Source organism: Ammodytes marinus (assembly GCF_949987685.1).
Source record: "Ammodytes marinus genome assembly, chromosome: 20".
Classification (NCBI taxonomy): Eukaryota; Metazoa; Chordata; class Actinopteri; order Uranoscopiformes; family Ammodytidae; genus Ammodytes; species Ammodytes marinus.
This window is the reverse complement of record NC_137224.1, coordinates 5,891,253-5,909,397: the sequence shown is the minus strand read 5'-3', so window position 1 is coordinate 5,909,397 and position 18,145 is coordinate 5,891,253. Positions and strand designations below refer to the sequence as shown.

Genomic DNA, 18,145 nt, shown 5'->3' with positions numbered 1-18,145 from the left:
TCAGCTCACCGTGGCGACCGCTACCTCGCCCCCCTCCTCCACCTTGCCTCCTTTGATGGCCTTCATTTTGTCCATGATGTCAGTGAACGTCTCGGCCACGGTCTTCTCCAGTATCCAGCCCTCGCTCTCGCTCTCCGGGTCCTCTGGGTTAACCAGGGTGGACAGGGAGGTGTCAACGTACTGCAGGCCGATGGTCACAGCAGACTGCAATGGGACAGTGATGCACGTCAGATAAAAAGCTTACAGTGTCATTTTTCCTATAAAAGGTTTATTAGAGTCTTGTGTGTAGCCATACTGACTGAAAATAGAAGAATGAAACTCCAGGGCCCACCAAATTATGAACTGTTCATGATTTCATTGGACAAAATGACCTAGCTGTGTCCCGAATTGCACAAGATACATTTGTATGACTGAAGCAACATCCTATCATCCATATGCAATGTAGATAAGACTCATTATGAGAGCTGCAACGATTAGTAAAATGAATAGGCAACTATTTCATAATTGTGAGAATTTGCAAATAATTTTAAATAATTTCCTAATAAGATAATTAGGAAATGAGGATGGTTATTTTTCACTATTTTCTCCGGTTTATAGATCAATTAATCTATAACGAATTGATTAATCTTAAATGTTAATATGCTTTATCCACATTTTTAATATTCTTTAAAGTAAAAAGTTTCCTCTTTTGATTTTGTGCAAAGTAACAAAAGACAGACAGAAACTAAATGTGCAGACATCAACAGGAGGGCAAATGAGTGGAGTTGAGTTGTTCGGTTGCTGTAGGATTGTGTGTGACCGTTGACTTCGGATCAGATCGAGAGCTCAAGCTCCAGGAAGTGGTTCTGCCCTGGTCACCTCCCATGGATTAACCCCCTTACTGCATCTCTGAGCCCACTATATGTGTCAGCATAGAGAGGCTTGTATAACTACTCTCAAATCTGGGATTCCTCAACAACTATGTGTCTGATTAGCTCCCTGGTTATTGTCTCAATTACAGGTTTTAACAACTCGATTGCTGGGACCGAGGTGTTATTTAAAGGAGCTATGCGCCGTCTCCTTTACACTGACTTCAAGGATTCATCTGTACACGTCTGAGGCAGTTCTGTGTTCTGTGCAGATTTTTTAACCTTAACAACAACAAAACAACGACAGATGTTGTCAGAGAGAGAGAAAGAATGAGAGTTGGCGGGAGGTGAGATTCAATTTGGCTGCTCTAGGATTATCAGTCGGGTAGAGAGTAGCAGGTGAGATAGGTAAACTGCACGTATGCACACGCCAAAGGTGGTGCCGGGCAACCCGACAGTATGGGCGGGGGGAAGGATATTTTGGTAAAGAGGATAGAGTTGTTTTGGAAAGAGATGCAGTAAGTCTACAAGATGGTTGTCGGGGAGGAGTGTGTAAGGGAGTGCCAACAGGCACAAGGATTTGCTTGTTTATCAAAGGCTCTTCACCTCACTTCTCCAAGCAGGCCATCAAAGGCCATAACATGACACACTTTTGTGACTATGTGTGTTCAGTAGGTAAACTTTGGAAAAAACATTTACAGATTCTAGTAAATTTAAGATTTGTTATCAAGGTACTGACAAATCAGAAAAAAATATTTCTATGTTTAATATACTGTACACACAGGTGTGGCTGATGTACATCATCCAAACCAAACAGTTAATTCTCATCCTTAAAGCTATTTCTCTGTTGAAACTGAAAAATACTGTTTACAAACACAATGCCTGTCCTCAGGACAAAGTAATGTGCACCTTAAGGCTAAGAGTTATGCTTCATCTGAACTGTTCAAGCTGTATTTTTCATATTCTAAACAGGAACAGACTCAAAGGTTGAACACTTACAAATTGGTTTGGTCAATGTAAGCCTACCTCTGGTAAACTTCTCCACCTCCATTAAAGTGCATCAGAACTGTCTACCATGCAATGGATGAGACTAAGTGATGGTTAAGGTACTCTTCTTAAACTGAAAATGGTGGAGCAAATGCCATTTTTCACCAACTGTTTCAAAGTGAGGTGGGAATCACATTTAGATGAACATTTGCTTATTTGTGTTGATGCATCAGTGGCCCTGACCTCCAGAAGAGTGACCAGCACCAACAGGGCTCCGATGGTGTTCATCAGGCCTCCATAGTAGGCCAGCAGGGCATCGCGGCAGCCACGCTTCCACACGTTGAGCTCCTCTGTGTAGTGGTCGTAGCTGTAGTGGGCGGTGTTGTTGGTCATCTGACCCTGGATACAGGGTCTAGGGGAGCCGGGGTTACAGCAGCTGAATGGGACTCCATCCATCAGGTACTGGCCATCCACGTTGCTCCCAATGCGGCTAAGAGGATGAAATGTCACGTTAGTGGCATGTTATGATGGGAAGGAGGTGAAAGTGGGATGAGATTAATGGTCAGGAATTGGGCCTACTACATTTGTAGTAACCTATGTGTGGGCTAAATTTAGCAACGTGTGACTTCTCTTTTACCATAATAACTATAAGGTGTGTTGTTCATTGTAGCAAAAATAATGCATTTATCTTTTCAGCTACTGAATACAATCAAATTGAAGACATTTTTCAAGCCACAGGTTGTGGAATTTTACTTTAAAATATTATGAACCATTGATAATATTTTACACAGGCCTAAACATTGCATAACTGAAAAAACAGTGAAATTAATTAACTGAGCATATTTGTTTCAGTGAAGTAGGTTGATGGAAACACATGCATGTTTAGATTACTAAAATGTAAGGTGGTCAGATATCTAGAAACATCACAACAAACTCCTAATCAAGTCCCCAAAAATCTCCCAGATAATACTTTGGTCAATACTACAGAACAGGCAGGAAATAAGGATGTTTAGGTGAGGATTTGAAAAACTTGAAAGAAAGGCCTCGAGGGGCATGTAGATATTTGAAACTTAACGAGTCATTAACAGAGGCCTTTCCTATGATTAACTTCCTAGGCCTGTAATGGCATCACAAGAGTTTTCAAGGGTCCCCTCTTTTATCACAATCATTATTACGGTTATTGGGCAGCCAGTGTTTACTCTGCTTGCAAAATAGCATGTACAAATTGTTTTTTTGGCAATGCTGTCCCTGGAGTAATGCCTGGTCCTCTGCTGATTGGACAGGAAACTCTTGAAGATTCTTGAAGGACACTGTAATCCTTGAGATTAAACAATCATCATGTGCCACACTGAAGCTTCTTCGGAATTGTTCTCACAAAAGTTAACTGGTAATCGGTGCCCAAAGTGTAGATATTAACAGATAGTCTCACATCACTTCACCTGAACAATTTACATTTAATCTTGGTTGTGCCAATTTGACCTCATGTGTCTTTTTCTGTACCTAATCACCAATGTCCCTCCTCCAAGCTTTACCCATAAAACTGCCTAGTTACCTCTTCTACCCTTCAAACCTGCAATACCCCCTCCCATTGTGACCCATTACTCTCATACTTTCTTGGATGGTAATCCTGAGTGGATGAAAGTGTCAAATGCCCCTGCTGTAACCTACCTTCGCTGCAAATCCACTTAACTGAACTCCAACATCACTTCGACGACACTAAATCAAGTCTTCCAGCTTGATACACTAAGGTTCAATGTCGATCCCTTTGAGTGCCCTCCACATCACACATGAATGATCTCAAACTTTTAAAGGTTATCATGCAGTTAAACAACTTGTCACTTACTCTTTGACTTCCTTGGCGCTGAAGTCCAGGTAGCGGTTGCTAACCCACTGAATCTCAAACCAATCTCTGTAGTTGTCATTTCCGCAGCAACGGAACTCCATCTGCATCAGGTCCAGGGTCCTCTTCATGTAGCAGCGTCCGGGTGTGTCCGTGTCCTTGTAGTATCTCATGCCGTTCTTCAGCCCCTCGGTCAGGGTGAACTGCAGAGGGATCCTCATGATGAAGCACAGCAGGGCAGTCAACAGCAGCAGACAGTTGAACACCACACAGCCCATCAAGAAGGTCTTCAAAATGGGCTTCCACTTTACAAACTTGGTAGGGTCCAGCGAGTCGTAGCAGACTTTGCCTCCAAAGGCGTTAATGCCACAGGCTATTAGACCCATAATAATCAACAAGTTGGGTAAGAAGTGGCTCTCGTTGTTGTCCATAAGTTCCGAGCGCTTTCGCAGCTCGATCTTAAAGAACAGACCCATGCTGAAGACCAGCACGCTGGCCATTACGGCGAACCAGTACATGAACCATACAGACTGGGCGAGCTTTACCCGCTTTTTCAGGTCAAACTTGATCAACATCAAAGCCATGGTTCAACTTTTGATGTGTCCTTGGCTATGAAGAAGAGAGTCAAATGACAAACACCAGGAGCTCCAAGATTTCCAGATAATTCAGATAAAAGCTTTTGAATGCACCCACCTGCAGTTCCCGTTTCCTGTTTTAGCAGGTACTCCACTGGCTGGTCCAACAGGACTGGAGAATCAGCTCAGCCTGTAATCCATCCCACAGCCAAAGAGCGGAGATGAAGAGCCCAGGAGGACCCGGGAGTAGCAAAGGAGTATTATTTCTCCAAAGCTATCTCCGATCCCATCGTGACAGAAATTAAAAATTTCACAAGGCCTGATTTCCCCAACTTTTACCAGTTTTCCTTATACACACGTGAGGCTAATTGTGATGTTCCGTTCTCCTGGAGAGGAACAGGATTGCGGAGGATCCTAATGATTACACTCAAAGTTTCAGTACGTCATGCTAAGCCCTCGTAAGCAGCCTGATCCAATTTGAAGAAATCCCTCTACACAAGATGAGCCTGATCGTAAGCCTCTGCCAGGGGCCATAATTGGTTTGAGCGTGCACGTGGTCATGGTCGCCTTGATCAAACACACTAGGAAATGGCTTCAGGTTAAGGCTGACAAAGACCATGGACATGAAAGTGGAGCTTATAATGCAGAATAACAGTTCACAAGTTGGGGTCCATGAGTTCAACACAAACATGATGTCTTCACAGTGGGGCATGTACTCAAGCCCCAGTAACCTATTCGCAGAAACAAAAGAGCTCTCAAGCTCACATATCAGGCCCTCAACTATCACAACTACTGAATACAGGGAAAACAATGAGACATTGGATGGATACAATATGTTCCCACATCAGTAAATATGGATATAGGATGGTTATAGAAAATCTCCTTTTGCAAGTGAAATATGTTTAAGTGCACTCAGCTTTTCTTATTGACACTTGTTGTGTTGCCTGTTATAATCAACACCAAGCTTGGCACAACCTTTGGCCAGATACTTAGGCTGAGTGACTATTATTCTGACTCCTTTGAACTTTACTTCGCTGCAATGTTGCTTACTGCAACATCTCAGATGCACAGTGGTTGTTTCAGCAAAATGCTAATTAATGATATTGAAGGCATAGCCCTCTTATGACTCAAGATATCTTTGGTCTATTTAAAAATCATGTTGTGATGTTTGACTATCCTCCCTTAGCCTACTTGTCTTGTTTTCAATCAAACTATTCCTGGAAAGCCTCCCTTTTTAACACTGCATAAATGTGCCAAATCCAGCTTACTGTCTCTCCGCTTCTGTTTACAACCACACTGTACTACTGTAATCTTATGTCTACTTAATGTCATGTAAGTCTTGCTTTGTTACTGTTTTTGTCCCCTTTTAATTGATTGACAAGTTAATTTTAGCATTAAATAGCTTAGCAAAACCTTAAAATATCCAGATGTCTTTCAGTTCATAGGTACACTTCAACATCCCCCCGCCCTTTTTAATTTGTTTTGCAATTGCTAGCAGTATAAAGTTTAAATAATGGTCGATATAGAATAGTCAAATGAAGATATCATTTCAAAGTATTATTTAATTTTCAGTGTTTAACTATTCTACCATCTGCTATGAAGGCATATTTTACATTATTAAAAATTTGTTTTACTATCTTGTCATTCTTTATCTGTTTATATAAAATCCTAGTGAATGCCCAAGAGAGTTGCAGTTGGTAACAAATGCATTAACTAAGATTTAAATCTGTTAAGTGTGTGTTAAAAACCATGTATATAAGGTAAAAGAGTGAGGGTAACACAGCAGCAGCTTGGTAAAGAAAAACTGAATGTGTTTACACACTTGTGACTTGTGTGGGTAACATTTATTGTAGACATGAACATCTGATCAAATAAGTTATGTTAAATGGTGTTCTTTACTTTTGAATTCAATAAAAATGTATGAGGTGCATTCGGGATCTTCTTTATATTCATTTGCTTTGTTTTGTAGGTTGGATGGGATGGGTATATTCGAATACATCAGTGTCAAAAATATTTAATACATCTTCAATAGAATTCCCCAGAAACAAAGGCTCCATGTTGTTGAGCAGGACAACTGAGTTGTGGCAGTTAAATTAAAGTGTCCTTAATAAAAATTAGACTAGATTTTATTGCATTCGGTACTAGTATCAGGGCACCATTGAAGGCTTTAAGTGACATCCAGGGTCGGTGGTTAGGCAGCCTTAAGGCGCATTGACATGTTAGCACACTTCTTCAGCTGTCCTTCATTCAAATCCTATTTAATTAAGGCTTATTTTGTACCACTGTAGAGGGATTCAAATCTGTTGAAGTGGTTTTTAATCACTTTAATGATACTGCAGATGTATTACCAAATACCTTACAGGACTTTGAAATAAATAACAGGAATCATTTAATTACCAGTGAAAGGTATTTAATTTGAACACCTAATGACTCACATGCCCATCTTCACATGGTTCAGAGCACCTGGCTGTCATTGACAGATCATTCGGTTTTACATGCAAGTAGATTGAGTATGGCAACTACATGCATTTAAGGCAAGATTGCATACAAATTTATGTGGCAAGAAAAATTACCTATAACTCACAATTTCTATATTTTGAGATAAGTGACCGTCTGCTGTACAAGACATTAGTTTAGCATGTGTCTTGTAAGTTTTCATTTTTAATTTAAATTATTTTTTTTATGCTTTATTGATAGTGTTGAGACAGAGTTGAAATGGGGCTAGAGGGGAATGACATGCAGAGAAGGACCGCGGGCTAGAATCGAACCCGGGTCTGCTGCTGGCCGAGGCCCATGGGGGGACGCCCTACCAACTGAGCTAAGGGCGCCCCCTACATTTTTCATTTAGTATGATCGAAAAAACAATATAGGCCAAAAACTACAAAATAAGAGTTTAATTTTGGCAAAAGTGTGGATGTTTTTCTGAACCACAGTCCTGTTGTGATTTGGGGTTGATCTTTATTTAAATATCTTGCCAAACAAAGCAACCTTTTGCACAGTGGAACACAATCAGTGCATCCTGCCAACAACAGCAGCATAAACACATTAAAATGACAAGTCTCTGAAACCAAGTGATCTCTGTGAAATAACATGTACACGACTGTATGTGTGTTGAAAACACATCATTTCATGGTTTAACTGATTTGCTAAAAGGGGTTTTTTAAAGTCTTATTCTAGGGGTCCCAGGTGGTTTTCCTGTCTGCTTCTGGAAGGACAGTCCAGTTAGGGGATTGCGTTCCTAAAGCGAGCCAGTTGAAGTCATCCACCTGGCTCCAATTGTTTCGATCCTTGTCTAAACCAGACACAGCAAAGTCATCTTCCAGGGTGGGATAAGACCAGGAGAACGGGGCGAAGCTCACTCCATGACAGTCCTCTACGATAGCCCGACTGGTGACGTGAAGATACACCTGTGTGTCCGTGGTGTGGTGGGTCCGCAGCTGCTGACAAGGGAAGGCCAGTGTACTGTTTGTACAATGGTCGACGAATACTGAACTAGACACGGGCCCGCACAGGATCTCACAGTTATCTATGTGTTTTAAGTGCAGCGTGCTGGGGGAACCGAACAGACGGACCTTGCAGTTAGTCAGGTGTGTCAACAGCACGTCTCCATGTTTCATCTCCTCTGCCATCTTCGTCAGACGCACATTTTCCATGTTGGAGAAGCCGCACTGCTCAGAGGCTGGGGCTCCATCCACCTTGGTGCTACCTGGATCTGCAGGTGTTGCAGTGGCATTAGTGTAGGGCATGTCTGCCACTGGTGCAGAGACTTGATCAGATGCTTTAGTGCGAGCTCGAAAGGCAAACTTCTTCTTGGGCAGACCCTCCTCTCTGGTCTCAGCGAGGGAGGTTTGGAGTTTCTGGAGAGCAGCCTGGGCTTGTCTGAGCTCGTACTGCGTTAAAAACAACACACTGTCGTTGAGAAACTTTTGCAGCTGTACCGTTTTGTTCATGGCCTCCTCCAGCCTTTGAGTGAGCACGGCCCGGTCAGCTCCGGAGCAGCTAGACAGCAGTTCCTCGATAGCCGCCCGCTCCGTGTTAAAGGCGGTGTTGAAATACTCGCCTTTTTCCTCAGCGACAGACTGGCTCTCTTTGGCCTCCCTCCTCCGCTCTACGTCCTCGATCCTTGTCTGGTGCCGTTTCTGAAGGCCCTCTGGGATCTTGGCTGCTGCGCTTTCGCCGGGAGACCCGGTTTCCAGGCTAACGTCAAACGTTGCATCCATATTGTTTAATGTTGTTGCTTTGCCAGTTGATGCGGAAGTTATAGCGGAACTTTTTCTTCTTTGGGCTTATTGAGAGCCTCAGTTAAATTTTCACAGCGCCATCTGCTGTGTCGGAGGGCGTCATTGAAGTCAACTATCTGGACAAATATGATAGGCTAAATAAAAATAAAAAATAAAGGAAAAACTTAAATCTATATTTAGTAATCTACCTTTGACCCACCAAAATAAACCTACTTCAACTTAATGTATCTGGTGACAGGTTTTAATAAAAAAAAAAAACTGATTGAAGAATAGCACAAGGCCTATCCTATTGAAAATATTAAAATTGTTAAATGTTTCAGATAAGGGCATGTAGATTTAAAATCTTTATTATCAACAACACCTAGGCCTATTTTGTGTTACGTGCTATAACCCCTTTTCAGACAAGTGTATTAGGCCTATGTGTTGTTTATGGTAATCATATTGTATACAAATAAGTAGGCTATCTAACCCTTTATCCATAGGAGTTATATATAGCCTTGACATGTAGGCCTACTCAATAACCTTTTAAACTCTACTGCTTGTGTTTTAATGTTTTAATTGGTCATCATTGCAAAATAACAGAATTACACAATATTATTGCATTGCCTACTATCTATCTATCTATCTATCTATCTATCTATCTATCTATCTATCTATCTATCTATCTATCTATCTATCTATCTATCTAGCCTATATTAGTAGGCCTATATTGATATAAAATCGTTAGTGGTAAATTAAAGGAATAAAGACACAAAGATATGTTCTATAATATAATTTATAAACGTTTATAGGCTACATAACAAATAGTAGCCTACATTATGAAAACATAATATGCAACTTGAATATAGGCTAATGCAAATATTCCAATCATACCAACAAATTGAGCACTGCATTAAATTAAATAATAACAATATAAGGTGAAAAAGGCTCCTTTATTAACCCCCTGGGGGAAATTACATAAATCATATATAAAGTTTGAAATGTAGGTTATTATTATGCAGGCCTACAGTAACTTATGTAGCCTATGTCATACCTGAGAGCAGCTTCAAGGTGTGGCACACAGAGGCCCGCCCTCTACCGTTAGTAATGATTAGGTATGTAGCCTATAATAACATGTATCTGTTATTCATGAGGGCAATCAATCATATTTTAATAATTCATATAAATATTAAATTGTGCGTTTATGAATTATTTTTTATTTTTTGTGTATTCCCTATTCAAATGTTGCCCGTCGCATGCTGCCGTTGTGAACTGGTGATTTGGGTTGCCTTGTTCCGTGCACTACCCCAACAACCCGTGCGGTGATGGCGAGGAAACCCCGTTGACAAGGCACTGCTTTTTCATGACGGTGAGTTTCCCTTTGAGTGTATTATAATTTTGTGATAAAAATTTCAAGGAAAAAACACACACAACCTCCTTCCTCCCTTCCTTCAGGGAGGGAAGAGAGTTTGAGCGTAGAGAAAAATCTATCTGAGACAGAACAGGGACAGTGAGAAAAATATATGAGTGGGAGAGGGAGAAGGAGGAGGAGGAGAAGGAGGGGGGAGCAAATTAAAAAGTTGCCAAATGGAGATATTGGGTTTCAAGAGGAGTGAGACAGGAGTAAAGGGTTTGCCTCTTTTGAGTCGTCTTTATGTTTTGCTAATCGGGATAAATATGTACGGCTCCACGCGGCGTTGTCCCGTAGCATTTTCGACGAATTCCAACCGACGTTTTCAAAAAGAGGCGTCGTCGACACCGCGGCTAGCTAACCAGAACAAGGCCGGTGTTTACCGTGAAAATGTTTCGGAGCTTCCCGAACAGAACGCAGACTGGACGGGCTTGCCTTGGACAAAATCGCTCCTCTCTCTGATCGAAACGCGTCGGTACGACATATCGAGACAAATGTGACGTTTTTCGTGCTGGCAGTTGAGCCACATAGAGGACAAATGAAAGCCTCCCCCAACAGAGAAAGAAAGATCGCGTCAGTGGCTGTGGCTGGACGACGGGCGTTTTGTGCTGCTTGAATGCGATTATCATTCTGTCGATTCAGTCTATTTTTGGAAATAAAACTTGCAAGCTGTACATTAGCTGGCTTACTAAAACCAGCGGGCGTCACCGCACACACCAACCGTAGCAGGACTACAGCAGCGGGGACTAGCTTGATTTGTGTCGACCCAGGCATGCTAGGGCGGATTTGGGAGACTGAATTTAAGCTCTAAATTGCACAACGTGTTTAAAATGTGTCATTATTTCGACAACCCGGATAAAAATGTGCGACTCGTCTACAAAATCAGCGTTTTAGCTCCAAAATAATCACGTTTTCGCCTTGTCCTTTTATTTGAAACATGTAGCAACCTTGGTGGATTTTATCCGTATAGGAAATGCTCGACCTTTGACGTTAATTTTTTCACGTTAGGGATGAACGGTTTTTAGTGGTTTTAAGATTACGATTGTATCGGATAACAAAAATAAACTGTTAATGTCAAATATTTTGCATATAAAAGTTGGAGAAATACGTTTCAATACATTTGAAAATATCTGTGAAATAAAATGTCAACCTGCTTATCGTTTGGTTCCCGTCCTTTTGTTTAAAAATGTCAACATTGCTTCCTCTCATTTTTGTAATATGGTGTTCACTTTTAAAGGGCAAAGGACCTTCACTGCCAGTTGTAGCCTAGTCTCCCCCCTCTGACGAGATAAATCGACATTTTTATTAGTATGGGAAGTTAACAAAAAACAATATTCAATTGACTTTAGCTGGTTTCTTGGTAGGACTATGCAAAAGTCATAATGCAAAAAGTTTAAATAGCCTTTTCTGTACAGGAGCCCTGTCGTTCTTTGTTCCCCCCGAATCAAAGATGGAGGCTGAACGTGGCTCAGCTGTAAAGACAGCCTATGTCATGGTAACAGCCATTTTGTAGCATTGCAGTTGTAACATTTTGCACAGACTCAGCAACGCACAGCATACACCTCTGCACGACTTTTAACACAACATGGTACAAAACAACATAATGTGAAGACCAGTGTTTTCAAATGCTAAGGAATTTAAATCTTCCAAGACATGTAGGCCATATCTACATTGCTTAAACACAACCATTACATTACAATAGATTACCTTGATAGATTACCAAACACCCATAACTCACTACTCGGCTGCATCAAATAAGTTTCTGCCCCCCTTGTGTTATGTAGCACCAAGATAGCTGCAAGCTTTTTGCTGGCTGACACAACATAAAGCCAACACCTCTCAATGTAGAAACTCAAACAACCATTCAAGGTATAAATGGAGCCGGGTGGAGTTATTTACACTCAAATGACCATTTTTATTCAGTGGAGACTCAGAACAACCAATGTGGGACAGCAGAGGAGGGTTATGGGTGGGAGTTAGTGTGTCAGAGACAAACATCTGTAGGAGGGTATGAAGGCCATCCTGCCCTTATAGGCCTATTGCATACAGGTCTCCCATAGCACAAAACAACAACCAACACTTCCTCTCCTCCCCTCATTTCACACACACCCATCTGTTTCTTTCTATCTCACACACCTCTCTCTCCAAACACTCCCACGCCCTGTATCTCACACTTATGATTCTGTAATCTTACTAGATGCAGTTTCTCACCCTCCAGCCCGGCAAACAAAGGGTGTTAAATGACTGAACCCATGCTTCCTGCTGCAAGTCTGTGAGTGAGATGCCCTTACTATTATAATACAAGTGGTAAGCCTTTACAGCAAATACACTCCTATACCCTTAGAATAAAAATTAAAGCAAGTGATCAATTTAGGCTCATTATGATGATTAATAAAGCTATTTAGTAGCCCTTGGTTCTTTTACATTTTAACATAAATGATCCAATCTTTAGTTCAAATCAGACTTCAGCCGTTACCTCACTATATCCCTTTATCCCCCCACACTCTTTCAGATGTCATGGATGATGAGGATGACCGCCGTCTTCTGGATTTCTTAGGGTAAAAACCCCCTGTATAACACTTACATTTTGGTTATCACTTTATGAATGGATGCACTGACATTAGTCCCCCAGGCAATTCACAGTGTGGCCACTGGCTACATTTGTCCTTAAGTTTTGCTTGAATAGTTTGGCAACATTAAGTTTATAATAATAGAATGGCCCATTTAGGGGAGATTTATTACAAAGCATTTGGTGTTCCTCTACTCTGGACGTGTTAAGACACTTATTTTGTTAAAGGTTTGTTCTAGGAACCTGAACATCTCTTTTGTATTCCCTTTTCAGAGATGTGGATGCACTGAATGACTATCTCCATGGCAGCAACAGCAAGTCTGTGAGTGATTCCTTTAGACTGTATTCACACTCTTTCCGCTCAAAGTTTGTCTGTAAAGTTACTTCACATGAATGCGTAAAGAAATTCAGTCCAATTCTTCTCTGTTGAAGTCTTTGTCTATTTTGTTTCCGCAGATTGAGGAGGATGATGTAACCAATGCAGCTTACGGGTCGGATGGGTCATTCTTTGCCAATGACACGGTGAGTTTCTCAGGCTTCTTTATTGAGCTTTTAGTAATTTAGCATGAAGTAGGCATTCCTAGGATTGGCTTTGTATGAAGGTGATCCATTCAAGTTGGTGCTAATTTGGGTATATACGAACATTGGTAAATTACATGATTCAAATTTTATCATGAATAGTTTAAACAAATTTTTTTTGGACGGGGTGAAAAACATTACGAATGCATGCGACAGACCTATAGGAATTACTTTCTCATGTGCAGTACACATGCAAACAGATTTCCACTTTCTGCTCATTTTCTCTGTTTTTCTGCTTGAATGCTTCATTTAGGCTGGCTCCAACAGCGGCCTCAAAGATGGCTCCTCTTCAATGGGTGAATTTGGCGAGGATTCAGCAGGTTCAGGCCTCCAGCTCTCAAGCAGCCTTTCGTTCATCGAGGATGAATTGGGGCCGGAGCCGTCCCCCGGAGTGGTGGACCTCGGGGGAGAGGACCAGCCCTTTGACATCCTCCAGAAGTCTCTCATGGAGGCCGACATCACAGAGCAGACGTTGGCTCAGGAGGCCTTACTAGAATCCCAGCCTGCTCCCACTCTGGTCCAGGCTCCCGCTCCCTTCCCCTCCCAGCTGGTCTCTGGGGGTTACGGAGGGGGAGTGGTAACCACGGCGACAGCTTCGTTCCCCGCAGGCCAGTTCCTTCAAGGGATGTCCCCGCTGCCAAACGGCTCGGCCCAGCACATCCAGGTGTTGGGCTCCTTTGGGTCGGGTGGTGGTGTGATGACTCTGAGCAGCTTGGACAGGACTCCTCAGCAGATTGTTCTGAGGCCGGGGGCGCCTGTAGGTGCACCAGGGAACGCAACAGGGGGGCAGGTGTTTGCCCCTACCCAAGGGCAGGTAGGCCAAGTCGGCTTACCTTTCAAAAACATCCCCCTACAGAACATCATCATCCAGAGAGGCCCGGGAGGGACCCAGACTCTTGTCAGACCCATCCAGCCTAAACCCCTTCAAGCTGGGGCTCAGACTGTGTACAGCCTGGGTCTTCAGCATTGTGCCACCACCATGGCTAATGTAGTTAACGCTAACACTGGCGGACAGTTCACACCCAATGGCTCCATAGTTGTGCAGTCGCCTATGGAGCAGCAACAAGCGCAGGCCCAGACTAATCTAACACCTGGACAGTTCTTACTGCCCAACTCTTTGTCGCTCACTCAGAGCAACAACCTCCACAACGGCCCCACTGACCCCAACTCAAATGCACTAATGACCAATCAGAACGCCGTGCAGATTGTTGCTGGGCAGAACTTCACCGGGCCACACGGAGGCCAGCTAATTTTGAATCAGGGAGTAGTGAGTGGCGGTCAGGTTGGAGGGGCTGTAACGCAGACATGGACAGGAGTTTCTTGTGCGAACTCCACTACCGTGCAGACGTCATGCGTTCCTGGGCGTCTCACTCTGGTCGGCACGGCGACAGGGATGGGTGGTCAAGGCCAAGTGTCGGCCGGCCACGTCCAGCGCCTACTAGTGACTCAGAATCACAATTGCACTTCTCTGTCCCCTGTACCTGGTACTGTGGAACAGCAAGACTACAGACAGGTACAATCACAAGTTACTGGTGCTATTTCAATCATTTCACTCTGCATTTGTGTCTCCTTCCGGAAAATTTGTATTCTACTGACAACATTTTCATTAACATTTTTCAGAATACTTCATCACCTGCCCTCAAACAGGAGAGACAGGTGCAGCTCAGCACCGTCCAAGGTAACAAAGCCTGAACAAGGTTTTTCGTCCATGATGTTCATAAATGTACCCTGCCACACTGTGACCTGTTGTTTTTTCTTGATCCCTCTAGTTATGTCAACCATGACACAAGATACAACGCTAAACTCTCAGGTATATAACTCATTCAGCACTTATTTTTGTACTCATGTTGGCTTATATTGAAAGTGGATCATGCTGACGAGATTGAAAGTATTATGACAACTTATATTATTTGTATGTACTATTTGTTATAGGTCAGTGCTCAGAAGAGACCTGCCCTTCCGCCACTTACAAGAGGAGGAATGTAAGTTTTTTTTGGACTATGGATGACTATGTACTGAGTGATTATGTACTGTTTATTAATTTAATAATTTTTTTTTTATTGTCCATCGCTGTATTGCGCTATCCAGCTTTTGAAGGAGCATGTGTCTCTTTCCTGTAATTCTGCACAGGGTTTTACAACAGTTGAGGAAGGATCACGTTGGAGTTCACACCCCAGATGTGCGTCGATTCACTTCAATCGACGATGCACTCCAGAGACTCCTCCCTTACCACGTGTTCCAGGGGACTCCACCCAGCCGGGACGAGTTCTCACAGGGTACAGCGTTGAATTTATCAGCTTAACCCTAATTCTGCAGGGAAACTTGCCCACATTTATGGCTGTATTATGGTTAGGTTAGGTTAAACTTTATTGTCCCGGTGGGGAAATTTGGCTTGGGCACAGTGCCTGATAGATTCATAAAACATAATTCACAAGAGTAAAACCAAAGACAAAACCAAACAAACAGATGACATTTGAACGTCGACAACTCAGTGTTCAGTAGTCTGTAAGTTAAGTGCAAGTGCTCTATTGCATAGAAATGTAAGGTGTATGGATAAAGTGCAGGTGTTAATGTTTATTGCACATTGCCCTATTGCACTAGAACTTGTGAAGAAAGTGCAAAGTGCTAACCTATTTTTTGCACATTATTCTATTGCACGCTGCTCATCAGCTTATTAGAGGCTGCGACAAATTATAGTTTTAAGCAAATTGATTTGCATTTTCTCACACAAAGTCTTCTCCCTGATGGCATGGTTTCATATTGAGGGAAAAGAGACTGTTGGAAGTCGGAAATTATTTTCTTGGCTTTATTCCTATCTGCCTGCATATATAGGCTGTGTATAGGCTCGTATTCTTTATACAGATCCTTTGTGCTTATAATTGTTGCGTTTGCAGAGTTAAAGTACCTCCTTTTCAAATTTGTGTCGTTTTGCTTACAGTGGAAGAAGAATTTGAGGTAGTTGCAACTCAGGTGCTGAAAAGGACCCACGCCATGGTAAACAAATACAGACGGCTACTAATGGTGGAGGCTGAGGTAAGCACACACACACATGTGGGAATGGTTGCAAACATACATGCTTCTCCTGTTATGACATGCACAGGGCTAACAGGTTGCCTCTCCCTTCCCCGCAGCGTTCCAGTCCCTCATCAGAAATGGTGATGATTGACAGGACCTTCAACCAAGAGGAGCGAGGCAACTTGACACAAGACAAACGCATGGTACTAGTGGATCCAGGTATACAAAATAAAAACGGAAGGGTAAAAGCTATTTGGAACTCTTTTCTATAGAAAGTTTTGTTTTAGTTTAACTTTTTCTCTCTTCCCTGTCCGTTTCATAGACACCTTCTTGGAAGAATTCTGTTGCGGTATGAAGTCCAAACATTTCCAAGATCCCATCCCTTCTAAGTCGTTGTCCAGCTCTAGTTGGAACCAGTCGGACAGTCGCTCTACAGAGCCGCCGCACAAGACAGACTCTCAGCCCGGGTACGGAGACCCGGGAGGTGGCGGCGCTTTGAAACAAGCCGACAGACTCCACCCGCCACCACCGCACTTAGAAAACAAGAGTGTCCTGGAGCTGAAGAGATCGCAGCAACACTACGGGCCCAGCAGCAACAACAGCAACAGCGGCAACAGCCTCCCCGCTAGCAACAGTTATCCCCAAGGTAACCCCCAATCCCCTTTTGCAGCTACGCCAGGAGGACAGACGCACTTTCAGGTGTCTCCCCACCCGTCCTCCCAGCCCCAGTATCCGCCCCCTACGCTCAGCGCACCCGCTCACTCCGACACAGACTCTGCTCTAGAGGCGGCCGTCAACAGCATCTTGGAATGTTAAAGACTGATGCCCCATATCATCCCTAATGTACGGTTCGATCTTCTTTTGTGTTTTTTTGTCTAACTCTCCCGTTGTTTTATTTGTTGTATTCCCCCACAACCCTGTGTGAAGAGAGGTTAACTCCTCTTTAAGGCCTATTATTTTTTGTGACACCATCTCCGGCAATGTAGCATGTATTTAGTTGTTTTAAATTTGGGGGGTTTTGAGGCATGACGTTGCAGTAAAAGACGCCGTCGAAGTGCCAGATAAACCCAGGCACTTAAAATGACCAATAACGATGCGGGAATGTGTGCAATGCAATGGACTAACGGATGGGAAAAGTTCTTATTTTGTTTATTTTACCATTCATTTTAAATGGGCAAAGTCTGGGACTGCAGTAGCTTGAATAAGTGAGTGTCCCTCTCACACACACACACACACACACACACACACACACACACACACACACACACACACACACACACACACACACACACACACACACACACACACACACACACACACACACACGGGTCATTCATATTTTCTGCCAGTAGATTACCCCCCCCCCATTAACTATGCTGACAAAAAAGGATGATGACGGGGGACAAATGACAACTCTGTGCCTAAATGTAGGTTTTTTATTTTGAAGTGTTTACATGAAGGAGTTATTTTCTAAATCATCCATTCACTCGGTTCCCATTACAAACATGCACAGTGCACACACACATATGTTTTAGTACAATGTGTTCTGTAGATTCATAGTTCTCACAGCTGTACATTTCCCTTGGGGTCAATAGAGACACATCCGCATAGACAAATTGCACTAAACGTACTGTCGCTTATTTCAGGAGGTCTCGTCAATACACAGCGTGCACTAAGCTAAACAGAATGTGAACATTTGGAACTGAACCAAAATCCATTCGCCTGCTTTCAGCTGCCTGCAACAAAGAAAAACCTCTAAATGAAACTAGAAAACCAGTCAAACTAGTCCCACAGACATATATAGTTGTGTTACAGTACTCTGCAATGCTTGTTTTCTTGTGCTTGTCACATTTTCTTTGGCATTTTTTCTTTTGTACCTTAAAGGTATGCAAGCCCCGGCACAGACATAGGACAGTCTCCATCTCGTCCACTGTTCATCATTTCACAGTGCGTCTGTGTCAGGGGAGCTCAGTCCTCAGATTGAGGAAGATATGTTACGATATGTTTTATCTTTTATATTTAGATTTTTTTATTTCATAATCTTTTTTAGAAATTAAATTTAAAAAAATAATTTTTATCTCTGTTATAATGTGTTCCCCGG

The 18,145-nt window shown here is 42.6% G+C and overlaps 3 protein-coding genes across 3 annotated transcripts; 1 reads left to right on the top strand and 2 right to left on the bottom strand.

Moving 5' to 3' along the window:
• On the bottom strand, positions 1-4,259 carry prph2a (peripherin 2a (retinal degeneration, slow); the record flags this gene model as incomplete). Its single annotated transcript, XM_080048808.1, has 3 exons — positions 1-204; positions 2,079-2,325; positions 3,679-4,259. The coding sequence occupies 3 exons, from the start codon at positions 4,257-4,259 to the stop codon at positions 1-3; spliced, it is 1,032 nt and encodes a 343-aa protein (XP_079904934.1).
• A 1,924-nt stretch (positions 4,260-6,183) lies between these two features.
• On the bottom strand, positions 6,184-8,493 carry tbcc (tubulin folding cofactor C). Its single transcript, XM_080049396.1, has one exon. It carries the CDS (start codon positions 8,468-8,470, stop codon positions 7,424-7,426), a length of 1,047 nt encoding a protein of 348 aa, XP_079905522.1. The 5' UTR covers positions 8,471-8,493; the 3' UTR covers positions 6,184-7,423.
• A 1,304-nt stretch (positions 8,494-9,797) lies between these two features.
• On the top strand, positions 9,798-16,868 carry bicral (BICRA like chromatin remodeling complex associated protein). Its single transcript, XM_080048803.1, has 13 exons — positions 9,798-9,839; positions 12,079-12,153; positions 12,394-12,439; positions 12,724-12,772; positions 12,907-12,972; positions 13,283-14,542; positions 14,650-14,707; positions 14,799-14,839; positions 14,962-15,011; positions 15,160-15,305; positions 15,968-16,062; positions 16,161-16,263; positions 16,367-16,868. The coding sequence occupies exons 3-13, from the start codon at positions 12,399-12,401 to the stop codon at positions 16,858-16,860; spliced, it is 2,403 nt and encodes an 800-aa protein (XP_079904929.1). The 5' UTR covers positions 9,798-9,839; positions 12,079-12,153; positions 12,394-12,398; the 3' UTR covers positions 16,861-16,868.
• Positions 16,869-18,145: the final 1,277 nt, after the last annotated feature.

Bases quoted from the DNA above. Each gene is read 5' to 3' on its own strand.
- tbcc (XM_080049396.1), bottom strand. From the start codon at position 8,470: ATGGATGCAACGTTTGACGTTAGCCTGGAAACCGGGTCTCCCGGCGAA.
- bicral (XM_080048803.1), top strand. From the start codon at position 12,399: ATGGATGATGAGGATGACCGCCGTCTTCTGGATTTCTTAGG. The intron at 12,440-12,723 runs GTAAAAACCCCC...TTCCCTTTTCAG, and splicing joins CGTCTTCTGGATTTCTTAGG to AGATGTGGATGCACTGAATG. The intron at 15,012-15,159 runs GTAAGTTTTTTT...AATTCTGCACAG, and splicing joins CCACTTACAAGAGGAGGAAT to GGTTTTACAACAGTTGAGGA.